A 14,714-nucleotide genomic window follows, 5' to 3' on the forward strand; every position below is an offset into this window, starting at 1 on the left:
TCGGCATAGACCGCCTCGGGAAGGGAGCGTAAAGCTTAAAGTTGTCTATGAAGAAACTACTAAAAGAGTACGGAAACAAAAATTCTATATCAACCTCTCCATCATTCCACAGTTCCCAGTTCAGTCAACGGTAAGTTGGCCGTTTTTAAATACCGAGCGTATGAGTCTGTTGGACTCGCTTTTGTTTTGATGGCTAATATAACAACCATTCAAATCTCTATGCAACTCTGCAATTAGCCTCTGAAAAGCAGCTGCATGGTCCATGTATCTATTTATCCGGTACATTATTTCAGCCCTGCAGGCGTTTACCTTTATGCTTGTATCCGGAAGAATACCTACATAATATCGCATAGTGAAAGAATAAACTATGCTCTACTGTATCCTTTGATATGAGGGGGTTTAAGTTTTCAAAGAGTAGTAGAATACACAAATAGCTTGGGGTATTAATTGCTAAATATAAACTCAGGAAATAGGTCGTCTGTTGTAAACCTTCAATCCAAAAGGAAGTTCAGCTCAGCTGGTAAATCATCTGGGTTGCCACATGCCTCTGCATAAGTGACGCCATTAAGTCTGTCCTCTATATACTTTTCAAACTCATCAACTGTGCAACTATATCCTGGACCGGAACTTATTGATGTGATTGGAATAACTGCATCGTTGTGTTTCACCCTGACATAGCTTTCGTTAGAACATTGAAGTTTCTCGAAAATTAATCTTGAACCCATAGGGTTGATATTGGAAACTTTCCACAAGTGATTGAAACTTTGATGATCCAATGGCAGCTCTCCATCATAAATGCCTAGTGTTGAAACAATAAAGAATATGTCGGTGTCATGAGCAAATGTCATTGTTAAGTTTCGAGTATCATCTTTGAAAAGGTCAATGACAGCATTAACGAATACTGATCCAACAGGGACACTTAGATTATAACCCGGTCCCTTGTGGTAATAATAATCCACATCATTCGCGTATGATCTTGCAAGTAGCTCGTCCGTTGTGAATATCTCACAAATGGCTGATTTTCCTGCGGTAGTTAGATCAAAACCACAGTAGTTAAATAGAGCCTCCACTTCCTTTGTTGTTAAGTTCAAACCTGGAGTCTCTTTGTTTAGCCTCTTTGCAGTGGTTTTCAAATAATCATCTGATAAAGTGTCGATTAGATCGTCGTTCAAAGTCTTGTTGTAGTTTCTGCAAGAAGTAATTGGTGTTAAGGAATTTGCACCCAAATTTTCATCGTCTTCATCAATGATAACTAACGATGAGTTGTCAATCTTCTTGCCCAAGAAACCTTCAGCAAATTTTCTAGCAGAAACCACAACTCTCTCCTGTGAGGCTGTGTAAAAAACAAGATCATCAGCATCATCACTTACCAAGTGATCATAAGTGTTTCTAAAGGCTTCACCAAATTTGTACATGTCACCAAGACCGGCATAAGGGCCTTTAAAGGTCTCATCATCATATCTCTCCGGATCAAGACCGCTGAAATCATAACTTGGCAAGAATGATAGTGGACCATTGAGATCATCAGTGATGTTGTATCTTATTCTTTTCAGACCTTTTTCAATAGATTCACCTTTGCTTTTTGTTGGGTAACGTTCACCATGACGAGCAATAAAAACCACCTGTTCCAATTCACATCCATAAGGAACGTCAGGATCAATTCCATGACCTGGTTGTTGAACATAGGGAGACGCAGTTCCTAGGAAGCGTAGGACATTAAACTGATCCAATGCCTGTTGATCATATGGTTTGCTGTTGAAGTCGATAGGGAAAGCACATGCGGCTGCAGCAAACAAGACAACTGGCGACAAAAACATCATTTCCAAATTTCTATTTGAAGTAGAGATGACACGAGATGATTCTCCTTAAATTTGCAGGAAAAATACTTCGACGATACCCTATATATATACCCTTCTTTGTAGCGTCGATCAACAGGGCAGATGTGAGGTTAAGATCACCACGAGCACATGGCCCACGTTTTCAGTAATTAGAAGTGTAATGCGAGTGCACAAGCGGGATAAATGCAGATGCGTTGATATACGTATGCTCCTAGTTGATATCCTATGAGAAGCTGGACTGTTCATAAACATGTGCCATTTTGTGCCCTCTTAGAAAGTCCGGGAGACGGCAAAAAGGTAGTGATTTCTTTAGAGGAGAACGCACTCCTTGTGTATGTCTTACTGAGAAGCGACAAGACATTTGATGAGGATGTTGCGCGCACCGTTGACATAGCGGTCGACAAACAGGTTGCACAAGGCACAGCGGAATGTGCGGTTGGCCAGAGACAGTGTGTCTTTTATCGTCCCGCAGCCAGTGCATACCTTGCACGTGTACTCTTCAGTCACTCGCGAGAGGCGTGTCCGCTTGACTTGACATTTGAAGGCCAAACGCTGGTGGATTAGGGAGAAACAACATGAACTGGAGGACAAGATGCGACAATTTACGAGTGTGTTTTGGGTAGATGTCGATGAACTCAGCAATGTATTTCGCGGTTGCATGCGTGCCCGGACGAGGTGGGAAAGACACAAGCCCTCCAGCTGCGTGAACGACTGGTGGTGAGTAGATGGTCTACACTGGCTCATGATGATGAGAACGTCTGGTCTCTTCTGGACTAGATGGTATACAATACGAGCGAGATAAGGAGCTTGCTAAGTGTCTGTTGTATGCTTCGTAAAACTTTCCCAACTGGAAGGGCTTGAATTTCTAGGGCTGAATTGCCCATATTGGACACTTTTGCTGTCATTTTGCTGTGCCTTTTCGTGCCCCGACAGCAGTTTCACATTGAGCGCAAAAGCCTACAAAAGTCTACAAACGGAAGGACACCCTTTTGGGGCAACAGTTGTAAATCCTCCCTTTCAGAGCAAAGCGTACAGTAAAGCTTGGCTCATCTTGGACCTGTACGCTTGTAGAGAATGCCACAACTGTACACCATTGTTTGTCGAGTGACACATCCGTATAGATGCAGTCTACAAAGAACAGGCTACCAAATCATCCTCATTCGATTACAATAAGGGGGTATTAAAAATAATATAACACGTTTAAAATAGACGAAGCAAAACTAGTCCGCTTAGATCAAGAACATAGCGACACCAGCAGCGATGGCACCAGCAGCCTTCAATTGAGCACCAGCACCGGTCTGAGTCTCGATAGTAGCAGTGGTAGCTTGGACTTGACCGTCAGTGATTTGGGAAACAACCTCAAGAGTGGTCTCCTCAGCAGCCTCAGTAGCAGTGGTGGCTTGGACTTGACCGTCAGTGATTTGGGAAACAACCTCAACAGTAGCAGCAGTGGTCTCCTCAGCAGCCTCAGTGGCGGTGGTGGCTTGGACTTGGCCATCGGTGATTTGGGAAACAACCTCAACGGAAGCCTCGGTACCGGTGGTGGCTTGGATTTGACCATCACTGATTTGAGAAACAGCTTGAGCGAGAGCGACGGAGGCAAGGGTAGCGAAAGTAAGGAATTGCATCTTTGATTCTGTTGTTTGATGAAAGAAAGAAGGGAGGGAAAGGGGGTAAAAGGTCAAATGAAACTGCCAAACTAGAGGGCAATCTTGATTATTTATACCTTTTTTGTAAATGGCGCATAGCTTCAAAAGAAGCGAGCAGCCTTTGGAACACAACAGGTGGAGGAAGGAAAATTAGGTGATTCCATAAAAAAAAGTTTTTCACCTCACCCCGGCAACAAGAATACTTAAAACTGTGGATCTGAATTCTAGACCACGACCAACTCTTTGAGGGTAAATATAGCAATAAGGGGGAAAGTGTAGGAAAATCCATCCACAGAGAACTGCGAAACTTGTGTTCATTCCTGAGAATCAAAGGAATACTTATGATCACTGGCCTAGCTACTGAACCTCAACAGTTGACACAATTCAAAGGGACGCTTGATGTGTTCCATGCTTGTCTTCTTTCCAGTTGGCTCAAGACTCCATTGTACCACACATCCCCTGACGTTATTTGTCATTCCCCCCTCTTTGCAACGCTACTTTGTTTACGTCCAATGAATGTACGTTGAAGCACCTTTGTGCCGTAGAGTTCACTTTGGCCCGCAGGAATCTTTGCCAATTTCGTGCTCGATCGAGAGTGTTTTAAGCAACGAGTGGTGATTGCACGCCATTCTTCGCTAAAACAGGGAGTAAAAAATTTTAAACTATTGGTTAAAGCCACAAGACTGCTGATTCCTTAGCGTATTACCCACCCAAACCTCCCATCCCATTGACCAATCATACACGGGAACGGCGACGCAAGGCAATTGGATCATTTCCCGAAAAGGGTTAAAAGTGACCGAGTTAGGGGAAATGGCGTATACCAACAAATAATCTCACACAAGGTGCAACAATTTGGCCCACACCATCCGCCTGCCATGGAAGGGGTTTGTTTATCCATTTGTTTACCAAAACATGGACGTCACAACACCGGCACGCGGTTCAACTATGATGACCTCGATACAGATGGTATTCCAAACAACAGAGAATGTGTGTCTAATAGACAAATAAATAAATATAAAACAGATACCCCAAACTCCTATATACGACACATGAAAAGTCCACCGCCACGGCAGCTGAGTTGCCGGAAGTTCACAAGCATTGGTCGCGTGCTGTATGTCTTGTTTGCTTTAAACCGCCTCCCGTGCACACGTTCCGACAGCGGAGCCTTTTCAGAATTAGGTCTTCAATCCTTACCGACAAGGATAGAAAGAATAGCATCCAAGATCTGACGTTTCTTTGACGCTGGATGCTCAAGCTTTCTCTGTTCGAGCATAGCTGTGTACTCTCGCTCGTGATCTTCAATCTCTTTCAACCCGGTAATGAGATCAACTTCCGCCGGGTTTCTCCATTTGGTTCTCTTGATCACTTTCCAAAAGATAAACAGCCCAAAATCAACAAAGATGATGAGGTAGTTGAATAGAAAGTCCTCGTAGTTCCAGTTTCCCTTGGTGAAAACGCTATATCCGTTGACCCACATCATGATAAATGCGGATGCAAACCCGAGCAGTGCGGTATAAGGCTGGAACCAACTCTTAAAGGTAAACCCGTTTCTGTCTATGCCTTGTGCGTTTACAGCTTTCAAGAAGAAGACGTAGGTAATGGACATGACACAAAAGTTGAACAGCTGACAACCAGTGATTAAGTTAATGAGCCAATCCAACACAACTGCGGATCCGTTGTTCAGCTGCAAGAAAGAGATGAAGGCCCACGAAAGAGATGCTAACACCGCAAGAATTGGAACACCTGATTTGTTGCAGTATGTAAAGATCCATGGGGCCTTGTGATCAAGTGCCAATCCATAAAGCGTACGACTAGAACAGTACGTGTATGCGTTACCTGCACTAAAGGCAGAAGCGACAAGAGCACCATTCACGATGTCTGGAAGAACATTGATTCCCATATTGTTCATAGCGATGACATATGGTGAAGCACCGGCACCTGGTAATCCATCGCTAATGGCAGCATCCAACTGTGGGGAATTGTATGGAACAAGAACACCGACACAGATACACCCACCAAGGAAGAGAAATGTCAATCTGTAAAAGATTTGTTTAAAGGCTCTTGGTAACGTTGATGATCTTGGAAGCACAGTTTCGCCTGCAACCATTGAGAGGTAGTCTGGACCTGCAATGGTGAACGAAGCTCTGATTAAACATTGCAAGAATGCTCTAAAATAACCTAATGAACCGGATGATAGATACGTTGTAAAGGATCCTGGGTCCCTCCAATATCTGAAACCAAATGCATCGTGTTGTGGGTTACCGCCAACCATGGTGATAAACGTGAAAAGCATGAGTCCAACGGCCAACAGAATCTTACCAATAGCAAGCCAAAATTCGGTTTCTCCATATATCTTCACTGCAAATATAGAAATGAGGAAGTACATGAGTGTTTGGATAGAGAGGGTTATAGCTGCGGAATAGTCATCTCTCCAGTAGTGAATAATTCTGTTCACGGCAACGATTTCAAAGGGAATCTGAACGCACTCTAAGAACCAGAAATTCCAACCACCCATGAATTCAAAGGCATCGTCACAACAACGGCCAGCCATTCTAATAAAAGGTGAACTAATTGGTAGATAGCAAACCATTTCAGCGGTGCTCACCGTGATACACAAAATGGGGATGCACCAAAGTGCAAATGCAATCAACAAATTACCTGGACCCATTTGCAAACCGTTACCAATGGCGACGAAAAGAGCTGTACCAATGACACCAGATATACCAATGAGTTGAACATGTCTGTTCTTCAATCTTCTCTGCGTCTGCGAAACAAGCGTCGACGTGTCGGAAATTGACTTTGTTTCCTGGTTTGGCTCGTAGTATTTGGAGCTACCACTTTTCCCAACATCATACATTTCAATGTTTATAACCGACTCGTTGTCGTTCTCCTTCGGGAACATGTGAGGATCCTGGGGGACATATATCGATGCTGTGTCAAGGGTCAGTGACTTTGGTGGGGGCAAAGGTATAAAGATGTCCTTAAAGCTTTGGACCCAATGCATGGTTAAAACTCGTGTGTGTGTGTCTTCTTCTTTATTGGCGTCTAGCAACTACAACAGTGTTAGGTGCTTCGAACGATACAACGAGTACAAATAATGAAGAAGGAGAGAAGAATGGAAAAAAAAACTTGCAGTTTTATTATGGGGTTATACCTGGAGTAAATTGCATATGCAACCCTCTCAGGGCTTTAACCACTGCCTCGGACAAACGTCAAACTCGGACGGTGTGGGTGAAATTTTAGCGAGTGGTACGGGTGTATGTTCTTGTTTCTGCATCTTTAGCCTGTGTTCACTGTTTAGCGTTGCGACCAACGTCACTGTACTTAGCCCTCATATCAATAAACTGTGCACTTTAGGCTTCAGCCTATGAGAGTTCGACTAACACTCTGCTCCCTGTCATGCACTTGTCCTTAAGAGCGAAGGGGTAAGATGGATGCAGCCGGAACGTAGAGAAGCACTTGTTCATCGTCGCAGCAACTGACCTGCGCTCGAGGTTAACATGGTCGAAAGGTCTTTGAGCACCTTACAACCTGTCGAATTTACAAGGCGCCTACCGGGTATAGCTAGGGTGGCATGTGCATCTATGGACTAAAGGGATAAACATACCATGAGAGGGAGCCCCCAAGTCACAGCTGGTGAACGCTGGAGTGTTTTATACGCATCATTGAACAAAGCAAGCTGGATTAAGGACAAGAAATGTCCGACTATGAGGGTCATCCGTTTCGTTGATACTATGATTGTTTTCATTGACGAGATGAAGGGAAAGAAACGGAACAAGTCCTCCAAGATAGTAAACGTCGTCACGGTTACAACTTTTACTGGGCATATATTTTGGTTTGCACACACTTTCAGAGAAGTGAAGTAGAAATTTCTTTTTGGAGAAAGTTTTTGTTCGGCTTTAACAGCTGGAAAAAATTTAGGAAAAATCGATGAGCTGCATGCGGAGTTGATCGTTATTTCGAAACAAGGCTACAAATCTATCTTCCTATACAGATGTATTAAGGACTCTATAATAGTATATTGTGTGTAGGAGTATATGAGCTAATGAAGAGAAGGATATGGGGTGCCGGAAGCTCTAAAAAGGTTACAAATTGTTTAGCGTATAGCGTTCAATATGCATAGAGTAAAACCAATTAAACAGAGACCCAAAAATAAACGAGTGAAGTGTCTCCTTCACACACACCAAAACCAACCCGAATTAAAAGAAAATGTCATGTATGTACATATAATGCTCGAAGATGATTCAATGATCTTCGATATCAAAGAAGAGGGTGGAGTCTACCCCTTAGTTGATAAATAAAACCAGAAAAAAAAAACAGCCCAAACCCAGGGTATGCCATAACCAGGAATAAAAAGAAAAACGAAATCGAGATCGAGACGTCTCCAAAGTCCTAAAAGTGTTAAACCAAAGAGCAGTTGCTCCGATTACAATGTCCAATCACCAACAGTGATACCAGTTCCAACCATTTCGGAAGCCTGTCCTGAAAGAATCGCTCTTCTTTTCAAGGCCCTGATTGAATTTACCTTTTTCTTCAAAGGTCCAGCCACTCTAGACATGGATGGTTCGAATCTAACTGGAAATGTTGAAACGTCTGGGAAAGCCAAGTTGTGTCTCTCGTCGTGTCTGTATTGTAGGAATTTTTGCTTTAAAGGTTGGTTTGAGTCACCATGTTGTTCTGAAGAGAGATTGTTGTAATCCAAGAAATCTTCAACACTCAACTGCTCTTGGGATGGCTGTTCTTTAACCGGTACTGAGGATTCCTCGGTGACATTGGACTCAAGGTCATTCAACTTGTTGTTCTCCTCGATGATCTTTTGGAAGTTCTCCTCAATCGTCTTGAGGTCTGAGAAACTGCCCATCACTGACGACACTGGTGTAATTGGTGTGTTCTCCGAAGAGTCTGAAAGAACGTCATCAGAATCGGATGTATAGTGATCAGAGAACAGGTCGTCATTGAGTAACAAGCTTGAATGAGAAACACAAGCATGGTTGTCCTCCTTCGGAGTTGGACGCTTGTCAAAGTTCAAGAATCTAGTTGTGCTGGTGGCGTTAACGAGATCTGTTTCGTAGTCAGAAAGTGCGGAGTGATACTGATCATCCTCATCTGAACTGAAGACATCATTACCATCCTCTCCAAGACCAGTTGGATATCCGTACACACTCTCAATACCATCTTCTGGTTGACGTTCCAATTTACGTCTCTTGAAGTTGACATTGTTATAGGTGTTTTCATCCTCCCCAATGGTGGTGATGGATCTAAGAACCGGCTTCTTAATTGTTTCTTGGAATTGTTTAGCTTTGGTTGTCATAACACGAGCACGAGTGGACTTACGAGTAACAGGAGCCATCTTTGAACTGGTAAATAGGTTCTGTTGTTGTAGCAATAGATTTAAGGGGATAGAGACAACAAAAAAGTTCCCAATGCTCATCTTTTTATGTCATTGGTTCCTAAATTTTTTTTTTGCTTCTGCAAAAATTTTTGATATGCGGCATGCATGAAAAAAAAAAGAAACAAAAAAAAACTATGCATGAATCTGTACACTTTGGTACACACACTAGCAGACCTCTGCCTAGCAGTTTAGAAGGAGGGCTGGGAAGAGTTAGGTGGGGCATCGTTCTGTAGGCAGGAAAACAACTCCTTTTAGAAAAAGATTGCTGCAGAGAGTGCCCAGTAGCGGGCACGGAAATTACAGTATACAGGCTCTAGGGGCGTCGAAAAAATAAAAGAGAATTAAGAGTGGTTGACAAAATGATGACGGAGCCAATCAACGGCATCATTTGGTAAGCTCGAAAACGATCTTGCATCGAAATGATCTCCCGTGTCCACCCTTTTCCCACCGTCGGTTTTAACAGGTTAATGTAGAATTGTTTATGATGAAGTACTCGTAAAATTAGAATTGTGTCATGCTATACAAACTTCGTATCAGCGACTATGGCTGTTTTATCCTAAAACTCTGAGCCCCTGAATTCAGTCCAGTTTGTGTTTTCCGGTCCAACACGTTACCTGGAACGTCAACTTCGAGGACCAATGCTCCCCTACATGTGGGCAATTCTATCTGTACAAAGAAATGAGAATGGCTTTAGCCAGGTGCTTATTTCTGGTGGTGTTTGTTTTTCCTAAGATTTTTGGTTGTCCAGGAGCTGAGAACAAGTTGCTAAGGTGAAATTTGTGTCTCATTGCAGGCTGGTTTGGGCAGCTACAATTACATCAGATCGGCACGATGACTTTCTGTCATAAATTGATAGACTTACGATCAAGATTCAAGTTTGCTATCTCGCTCTGATACGGACATAATTTACTGAGTGATTTGGTCCCGTCAAAGCCCCTGATTTCTGCTCTGTCGTTGTCCTCTCTCCTCCCTCATTATAGTTTTTGATAGATTTCCTGAGGAAACTGACGATCGGGGCCTCTTCTCTTCGCTGCCTGTACGACGTACATATTTTGCTGAGTTGCCCAGATCAAAGTTAGCTAGTGCATCAGACGTTCTATCGATCCGTAAAGCTAATAGCTATAGCACTTCGGCAACTAAAGCATTCACAAGTTGAAAACATATGCACACCTGATTCTGTGCTATACGAGGACATTTTGAGAGAACATCCAATTCCAAAGACACAAGTTCTGGCTGATTGGCAGCCAATCAATTGCCAATGTCAAACACCTCCAAACTAATTTTGCACAGAGATGAGTAGTGATACCAAGAGGCCTCAGACAAAATAAAATTCCATTCGCAGCTGTATCCAGTGGAGAGACAGCTCCCGCAGAGCAATTGACGTTCTGTGTAGAGCAATCTTGTCATATGTACGATTCTGTTCTCAATCAATGTGTTTGGCTCAAAGGTTTTGGCGATCCTATCCTCCACCCCCTATAGATGTTGCATCTGGTTTCGTGGAGTGATCAGAGATGGGGTGCAGCCAAATGTATGGGAATCCAGACTGTATGTGTCAGAGTTGAAAAAAAACGCCTTATGGTGGTCCCAATCTAATATGCCGTGTTTGGTAGATATGTAGCCCCTGAAAGCTGTTCATCATACTTCTAAATCCAAAGTATCATATGATATTTATGATACGTCCTATCGAAACTCTAAATTGATCTCAAGTCTGCTTTGATGAACATTGCAGCGCTAGCTCTGCCAACAGTAATGCACATCGTAAGCAACGTGTCTGTAGTGTATTATGAAGAAGTAACTTAATCCCTCTATAAGTCAAATTATGAAGTGAAGAGTTGGCAGACATAAAGAGCAAGGGGCTAGAAAAACACCCATATGTATGTAATATGCAGACAAAGGTTGTTCAAGTGCGTTGATTTTATCAAACACATGAAATGCTGTCCTATCTCATGGTGCGTTCTGCTCATCAGCTAATTATTAAGTGGGGAGTCAAGAATATCAATGTTGTATAGGCAATCGCTTTTACAGTTAATTTATCTGCTAACTAAAACGTGTGTAATTGGTATTATCGTGGATTATGACAAGCAATCGTACAGTTCTTACAATTCAAGGGTTATCTACTGTTCATTTGCAAGTTCATGTAGCCGAAAGCACTCCCTATCCTCAGGAATTTATGTCTCTTCTATCACATTGCATGTCAAAATCTAGGATCTATATGGGTTGTACCCGCCTTGTTATCAGAAGATCTTTGCTGCCTTGTCATTTGTTTGAGATCATGACAGGATTTACAAGTGCATACTGCCATCAATTGAGGCGTACCATTAATCCTGAGTTCTGCAATGCTGTTTCTACCTCGAGCTTCAATCATTGCATCCTGGTGGGATTTGCGAGGTACATGGTGCACTTTCCGTCATAATCAGCAAACATGTCCCTACCAGAGTTCTTGTGTCCAACTTTACCAAATAGGGAACTCTTATGCTATGATGAATTGAAGTACTACGGATGATCAGGATGTCGGTTTACCTTCAGTAACATATTTAGGTGTAAAATTAAATGATACACCGTTATAATTAAATTGGTTAATAATGCAAATGTTCAAAAATCCCCTAAAGTGTATAGATATACGATTTAAACAATTTCAATCTCATGATTCACGGTGAAAATTCCATTGGATGGGCTAAGAGGTACTCCAAATGAGATTCGATGAATTGACACAACTCAGCTCTTGTAATTTCGTTGAAGTATTTCAAAGAGAGATTCAAATCGCATAACATGAACTTCATTCTCTTGTACTGGACAAGTTCAAAATCAAACTTGTATGGGAGGAAGTTCCCAACATCAGAATACATTCTAAAGTCCTGGCCATTGCTGTTTTTCAACTTCTCCTCCTTGTGTAACAGGAAAGGATCAAGTTTCGGATAGTTGGCGTGGACAGTGAACACTTTGGCACGGTCCTTGTCAAATTCCTCCCAATTAGGATTCTGTGAATTGGCGATTGCCTCAAACATCTCATAATCCTCTGTTGGATCACGTTGTCCCATGGCGACACCGTTGAAATTGCCCGTGCCAGTATCCACCCATCCAAAGGTCTTGATATTCGAATGAACTTGATAGTAGCTCTCATCTTGGTTGATCGCTGCAATGACAAAGGTATCCTTGTCACCTTCACCGTCTGCACCTTGTGAGATCAATGGGTAGAAGAACTCCGGTCCAAAAAGGTTATAAAATAGTGCTAAGCACAACGTCTTGACGTGATCACTTTTCCGTATTAAAATTTGACCAGATTCAGTGGAAAGTTCTGGGAATGCACCTTGTAACTCGTGGAACGGAACTGCTTCTGGATCAGTGACAACCTCTGGTTTTGGTAATGGCCATTCACGAGTGTTTACTCTCACTGTTTCGTTAACTTGAATGCCCATTATCTCATAAAGATAAGGTGAGGTTGTTCTTTCCCAATAATCTGGCCAACTGACAAACCCCTTTGACAAGAATGGCTCTGAGTTGAACATCTTATCTGGGTTAGAAACCAACACGTTATCACTGTCCAAAAACAGAGTATTATCAAAACTGGACGCTAACAGTGCCAATGACTTGTACTGATAACCTTTGAAGGGGATATCTTTCATGATCTCTGTTCCCAGCACATTTTGCAGCAGCACGCATGAGCCACCTAATGCTGGTAGTATCTCTTCACAAAAGTCATATTCGTACTCTTCGGACGTTGGGATGATCAACTCCACCGGCAACTTACAACCAAAGGACCTCATAGACTTGATGCTCAATAACGATAACCATGAGAATCTGCCACCTCCAATCATCACAATACCTGTGCCTTTATACAGTCCCTTAGGAAACTTTGTCGGTAAGGATTCAGAGACGGATTTGTGAATACTTTGTAGACGCGCTACTTCCTCGTGATCCATCGCCAGGTAGGAGAGCAATTCCTTCTTCGACCAGAAACTCGACTTATGGTCAGATGCACGTTTTTCCAGCTCCAGCTTGGGTATCTCTGATTTCTTTGAGTATAAAGATCTAATCAAGTTGCTATAGAACTCCTGCGACTGGGCCTGCTTCTTAGACGTCGTCATCAGCGCACCACCAGTCTTCTTCAAATGTTCGGCGACAGCCTCTGGCAACGAATCGGAATCTGCCTTCACCAGCTGCTCCACTATCACGTTGTTATCATCCGAGTAGAAATATTCACCAAGAAACTGCTGAAAGTTCTCCGCTACCTTGTCGAACTTCGCAGAGCTTGACCTTTGAAAGATCGCCGACGTGAGATAGCCCAGCGACACCACAAATGCCAGCAGCATCAACAGCCTTCTGTGGCGAGGAGAGCCAATGCCTTTGAACATGATCCTCTTGAAGTTATCGCCACGGAGTGTGTGCACTGGTCGGTTTATCCTACTTTTGGTGTAGTTGGTCTCTGTCTGTGTGTTGTTTTTTCCTCCTTCCTGTGCTCACACACGCTTCTAGAACCCTGTATGTCCTCTCGTTAGCCTCTGTATTTAAAGGGTCGCTCCTGCACGATACACAGGGAAACAATGAGCGTGGACTGGGATTTTAAAGGGAGTCTGCTTCCACCCAATCACAACGTTCAAAAGGGAACTTTGGCTGAAATGGAAGTTATGTGGGAGCTTCCCTTCGTGTCGGTACGATGGTGGTGCTTGAAAGGGGAAAAAACGCGTCACCAACTCTGACGTCCGCTTCTTTGGCTCAATGCGCTTAGCAAAGTCTGAACAGGAAAAGTTTTCGTTCTCACGATAACGGGGGAAGGGACAGATTTTATACGCAGCTAAAAAATAGGGGAGAGTATAAACTACGCAGTGGTTTGTAGAGAGGATAATGCGTGAACATTGAAGATTGGAAGCTATGTAATATAGGGAGTTAGTACTTGATTCCATCATAGGAATGTCTTCCAGGAGGCCCACCTTGCCATGTAACAACAGACATGTATCAGAGTCATTAAATCAGTTTTTTTGTTTGAGTAATCACCGAAGTAGTTAAACGTTCTAAGACAGTGTGAATATAAAAGATCATCATGAAAGCAAGGGACTGTTGTTGAAGTGGGCAAGAAAAGAGTCTCTCTGGATGATTGAGAGATGTTAACATACGCCTTAACCATTGTTAGTACAACGTCGATGAAGAAACACAGACAATATCGAAATCTCCTCCTTTGTTTACACCTGACAGTTTTGTTCTTGTAAAAGTCAGCAAAGCGACCTATCATCAATTTCAATCCACCAACACCTTCAAAAATGTACACAGAAGATGCGACTACCATTACTGGTGATGGATCAAACACCTATGACCGCCCGGTCGAAACAGTTTTCCTCATCCAAAATGTAAAGTATAAAAGGCGGAAACGATACAGGGGGATAACTTACTGTTCATTGTTAGTACAATGTTCGCACCAAAAAGGGCGGTGGTGTTCGATCTTGCAATTTCCATTCTGGTTCTCCTAATATGCTCATACAAGGCTGAAACTTAACGATATAATGCAATTGTCGACATACAGTCATTCAGTTGGAACAATTGGTTGATTAGTGCAAATAATCATAGCAGTGGTGAATAGGAGAAAGAGAAATTTAAAATCACATAAACGACCCACGTATACGACAGTTACTTACCTTGACACACATCTTGGAAGCTTAAAGCCTACAACTGCATTGCTTTTTCCTCCTCGCCTCGTTGTTCTCGTCTCTGTTGATGTTTTGCAAAGTGGAAGAGAAAAAGAAGGATAGGAAGAAAAAAGTTTTTCTAGCGTCGACGACTGGAACGCGGAAAGTCAGAATGGAAGCTTATGTAATGTTTATGTAATTGTTTAGGGCAAAAAGC

At 42.7% G+C, this 14,714-nt stretch overlaps 6 protein-coding genes across 6 annotated transcripts; all 6 read right to left on the reverse strand.

Annotated features, from left to right (window-relative positions):
- Positions 1–491: 491 nt before the first annotated feature.
- Positions 492–1,820, reverse strand: CYBJADRAFT_172228 (histidine phosphatase family protein; the record flags this gene model as incomplete). Its single annotated transcript, XM_020216307.1, has 1 exon — positions 492–1,820. The coding sequence occupies one exon, from the start codon at positions 1,818–1,820 to the stop codon at positions 492–494; it is 1,329 nt and encodes a 442-aa protein (XP_020071280.1).
- A 178-nt stretch (positions 1,821–1,998) lies between these two features.
- On the reverse strand, positions 1,999–2,643 carry CYBJADRAFT_70971 (uncharacterized protein). The gene has a single exon (XM_020217885.1). It carries the CDS (start codon positions 2,580–2,582, stop codon positions 2,178–2,180), a length of 405 nt encoding a protein of 134 aa, XP_020071281.1. The 5' UTR covers positions 2,583–2,643; the 3' UTR covers positions 1,999–2,177.
- A 424-nt stretch (positions 2,644–3,067) lies between these two features.
- On the reverse strand, positions 3,068–3,466 carry CYBJADRAFT_172229 (uncharacterized protein; the record flags this gene model as incomplete). Its single annotated transcript, XM_020216308.1, has 1 exon — positions 3,068–3,466. One exon carries the CDS (start codon positions 3,464–3,466, stop codon positions 3,068–3,070), a length of 399 nt encoding a protein of 132 aa, XP_020071282.1.
- Positions 3,467–4,462: 996 nt separating this feature from the next.
- AGP2 (Agp2p) lies at positions 4,463–6,491 on the reverse strand (the record flags this gene model as incomplete). The annotated part of the gene is made up of 2 exons (XM_020217491.1): positions 4,463–6,293; positions 6,360–6,491. 2 exons carry the CDS (start codon positions 6,489–6,491, stop codon positions 4,671–4,673), a joined length of 1,755 nt encoding a protein of 584 aa, XP_020071283.1. The 3' UTR covers positions 4,463–4,670.
- Positions 6,492–7,492: 1,001 nt separating this feature from the next.
- On the reverse strand, positions 7,493–8,848 carry CYBJADRAFT_183902 (uncharacterized protein). Its single transcript, XM_020217096.1, has 2 exons — positions 8,822–8,848; positions 7,493–8,770 (listed from the first exon to the last, which is right to left on the reverse strand). The coding sequence occupies exons 1-2, from the start codon at positions 8,835–8,837 to the stop codon at positions 7,914–7,916; spliced, it is 873 nt and encodes a 290-aa protein (XP_020071284.1). The 5' UTR covers positions 8,838–8,848; the 3' UTR covers positions 7,493–7,913.
- Positions 8,849–11,379: 2,531 nt separating this feature from the next.
- On the reverse strand, positions 11,380–13,599 carry CYBJADRAFT_166946 (alpha-mannosyltransferase). The gene has a single exon (XM_020214697.1). The coding sequence runs from the start codon at positions 13,229–13,231 to the stop codon at positions 11,528–11,530; it is 1,704 nt and encodes a 567-aa protein (XP_020071285.1). The 5' UTR covers positions 13,232–13,599; the 3' UTR covers positions 11,380–11,527.
- Between the last annotated feature and the right edge of the window lie 1,115 nt (positions 13,600–14,714).

The sequence above is a fragment of the Cyberlindnera jadinii genome, assembly GCF_001661405.1.
Source record: "Cyberlindnera jadinii NRRL Y-1542 unplaced genomic scaffold CYBJAscaffold_4, whole genome shotgun sequence".
Classification (NCBI taxonomy): domain Eukaryota; kingdom Fungi; phylum Ascomycota; class Saccharomycetes; order Phaffomycetales; family Wickerhamomycetaceae; genus Williopsis; species Williopsis jadinii.

Coding starts and splice junctions, on each gene's coding strand:
- CYBJADRAFT_70971 (XM_020217885.1), bottom strand. CDS start 2,582: ATGAGCCAGTGTAGACCATCTACTCACCACCAGTCGTTCACGCAGCTG.
- CYBJADRAFT_166946 (XM_020214697.1), bottom strand. CDS start 13,231: ATGTTCAAAGGCATTGGCTCTCCTCGCCACAGAAGGCTGTTGATGCTG.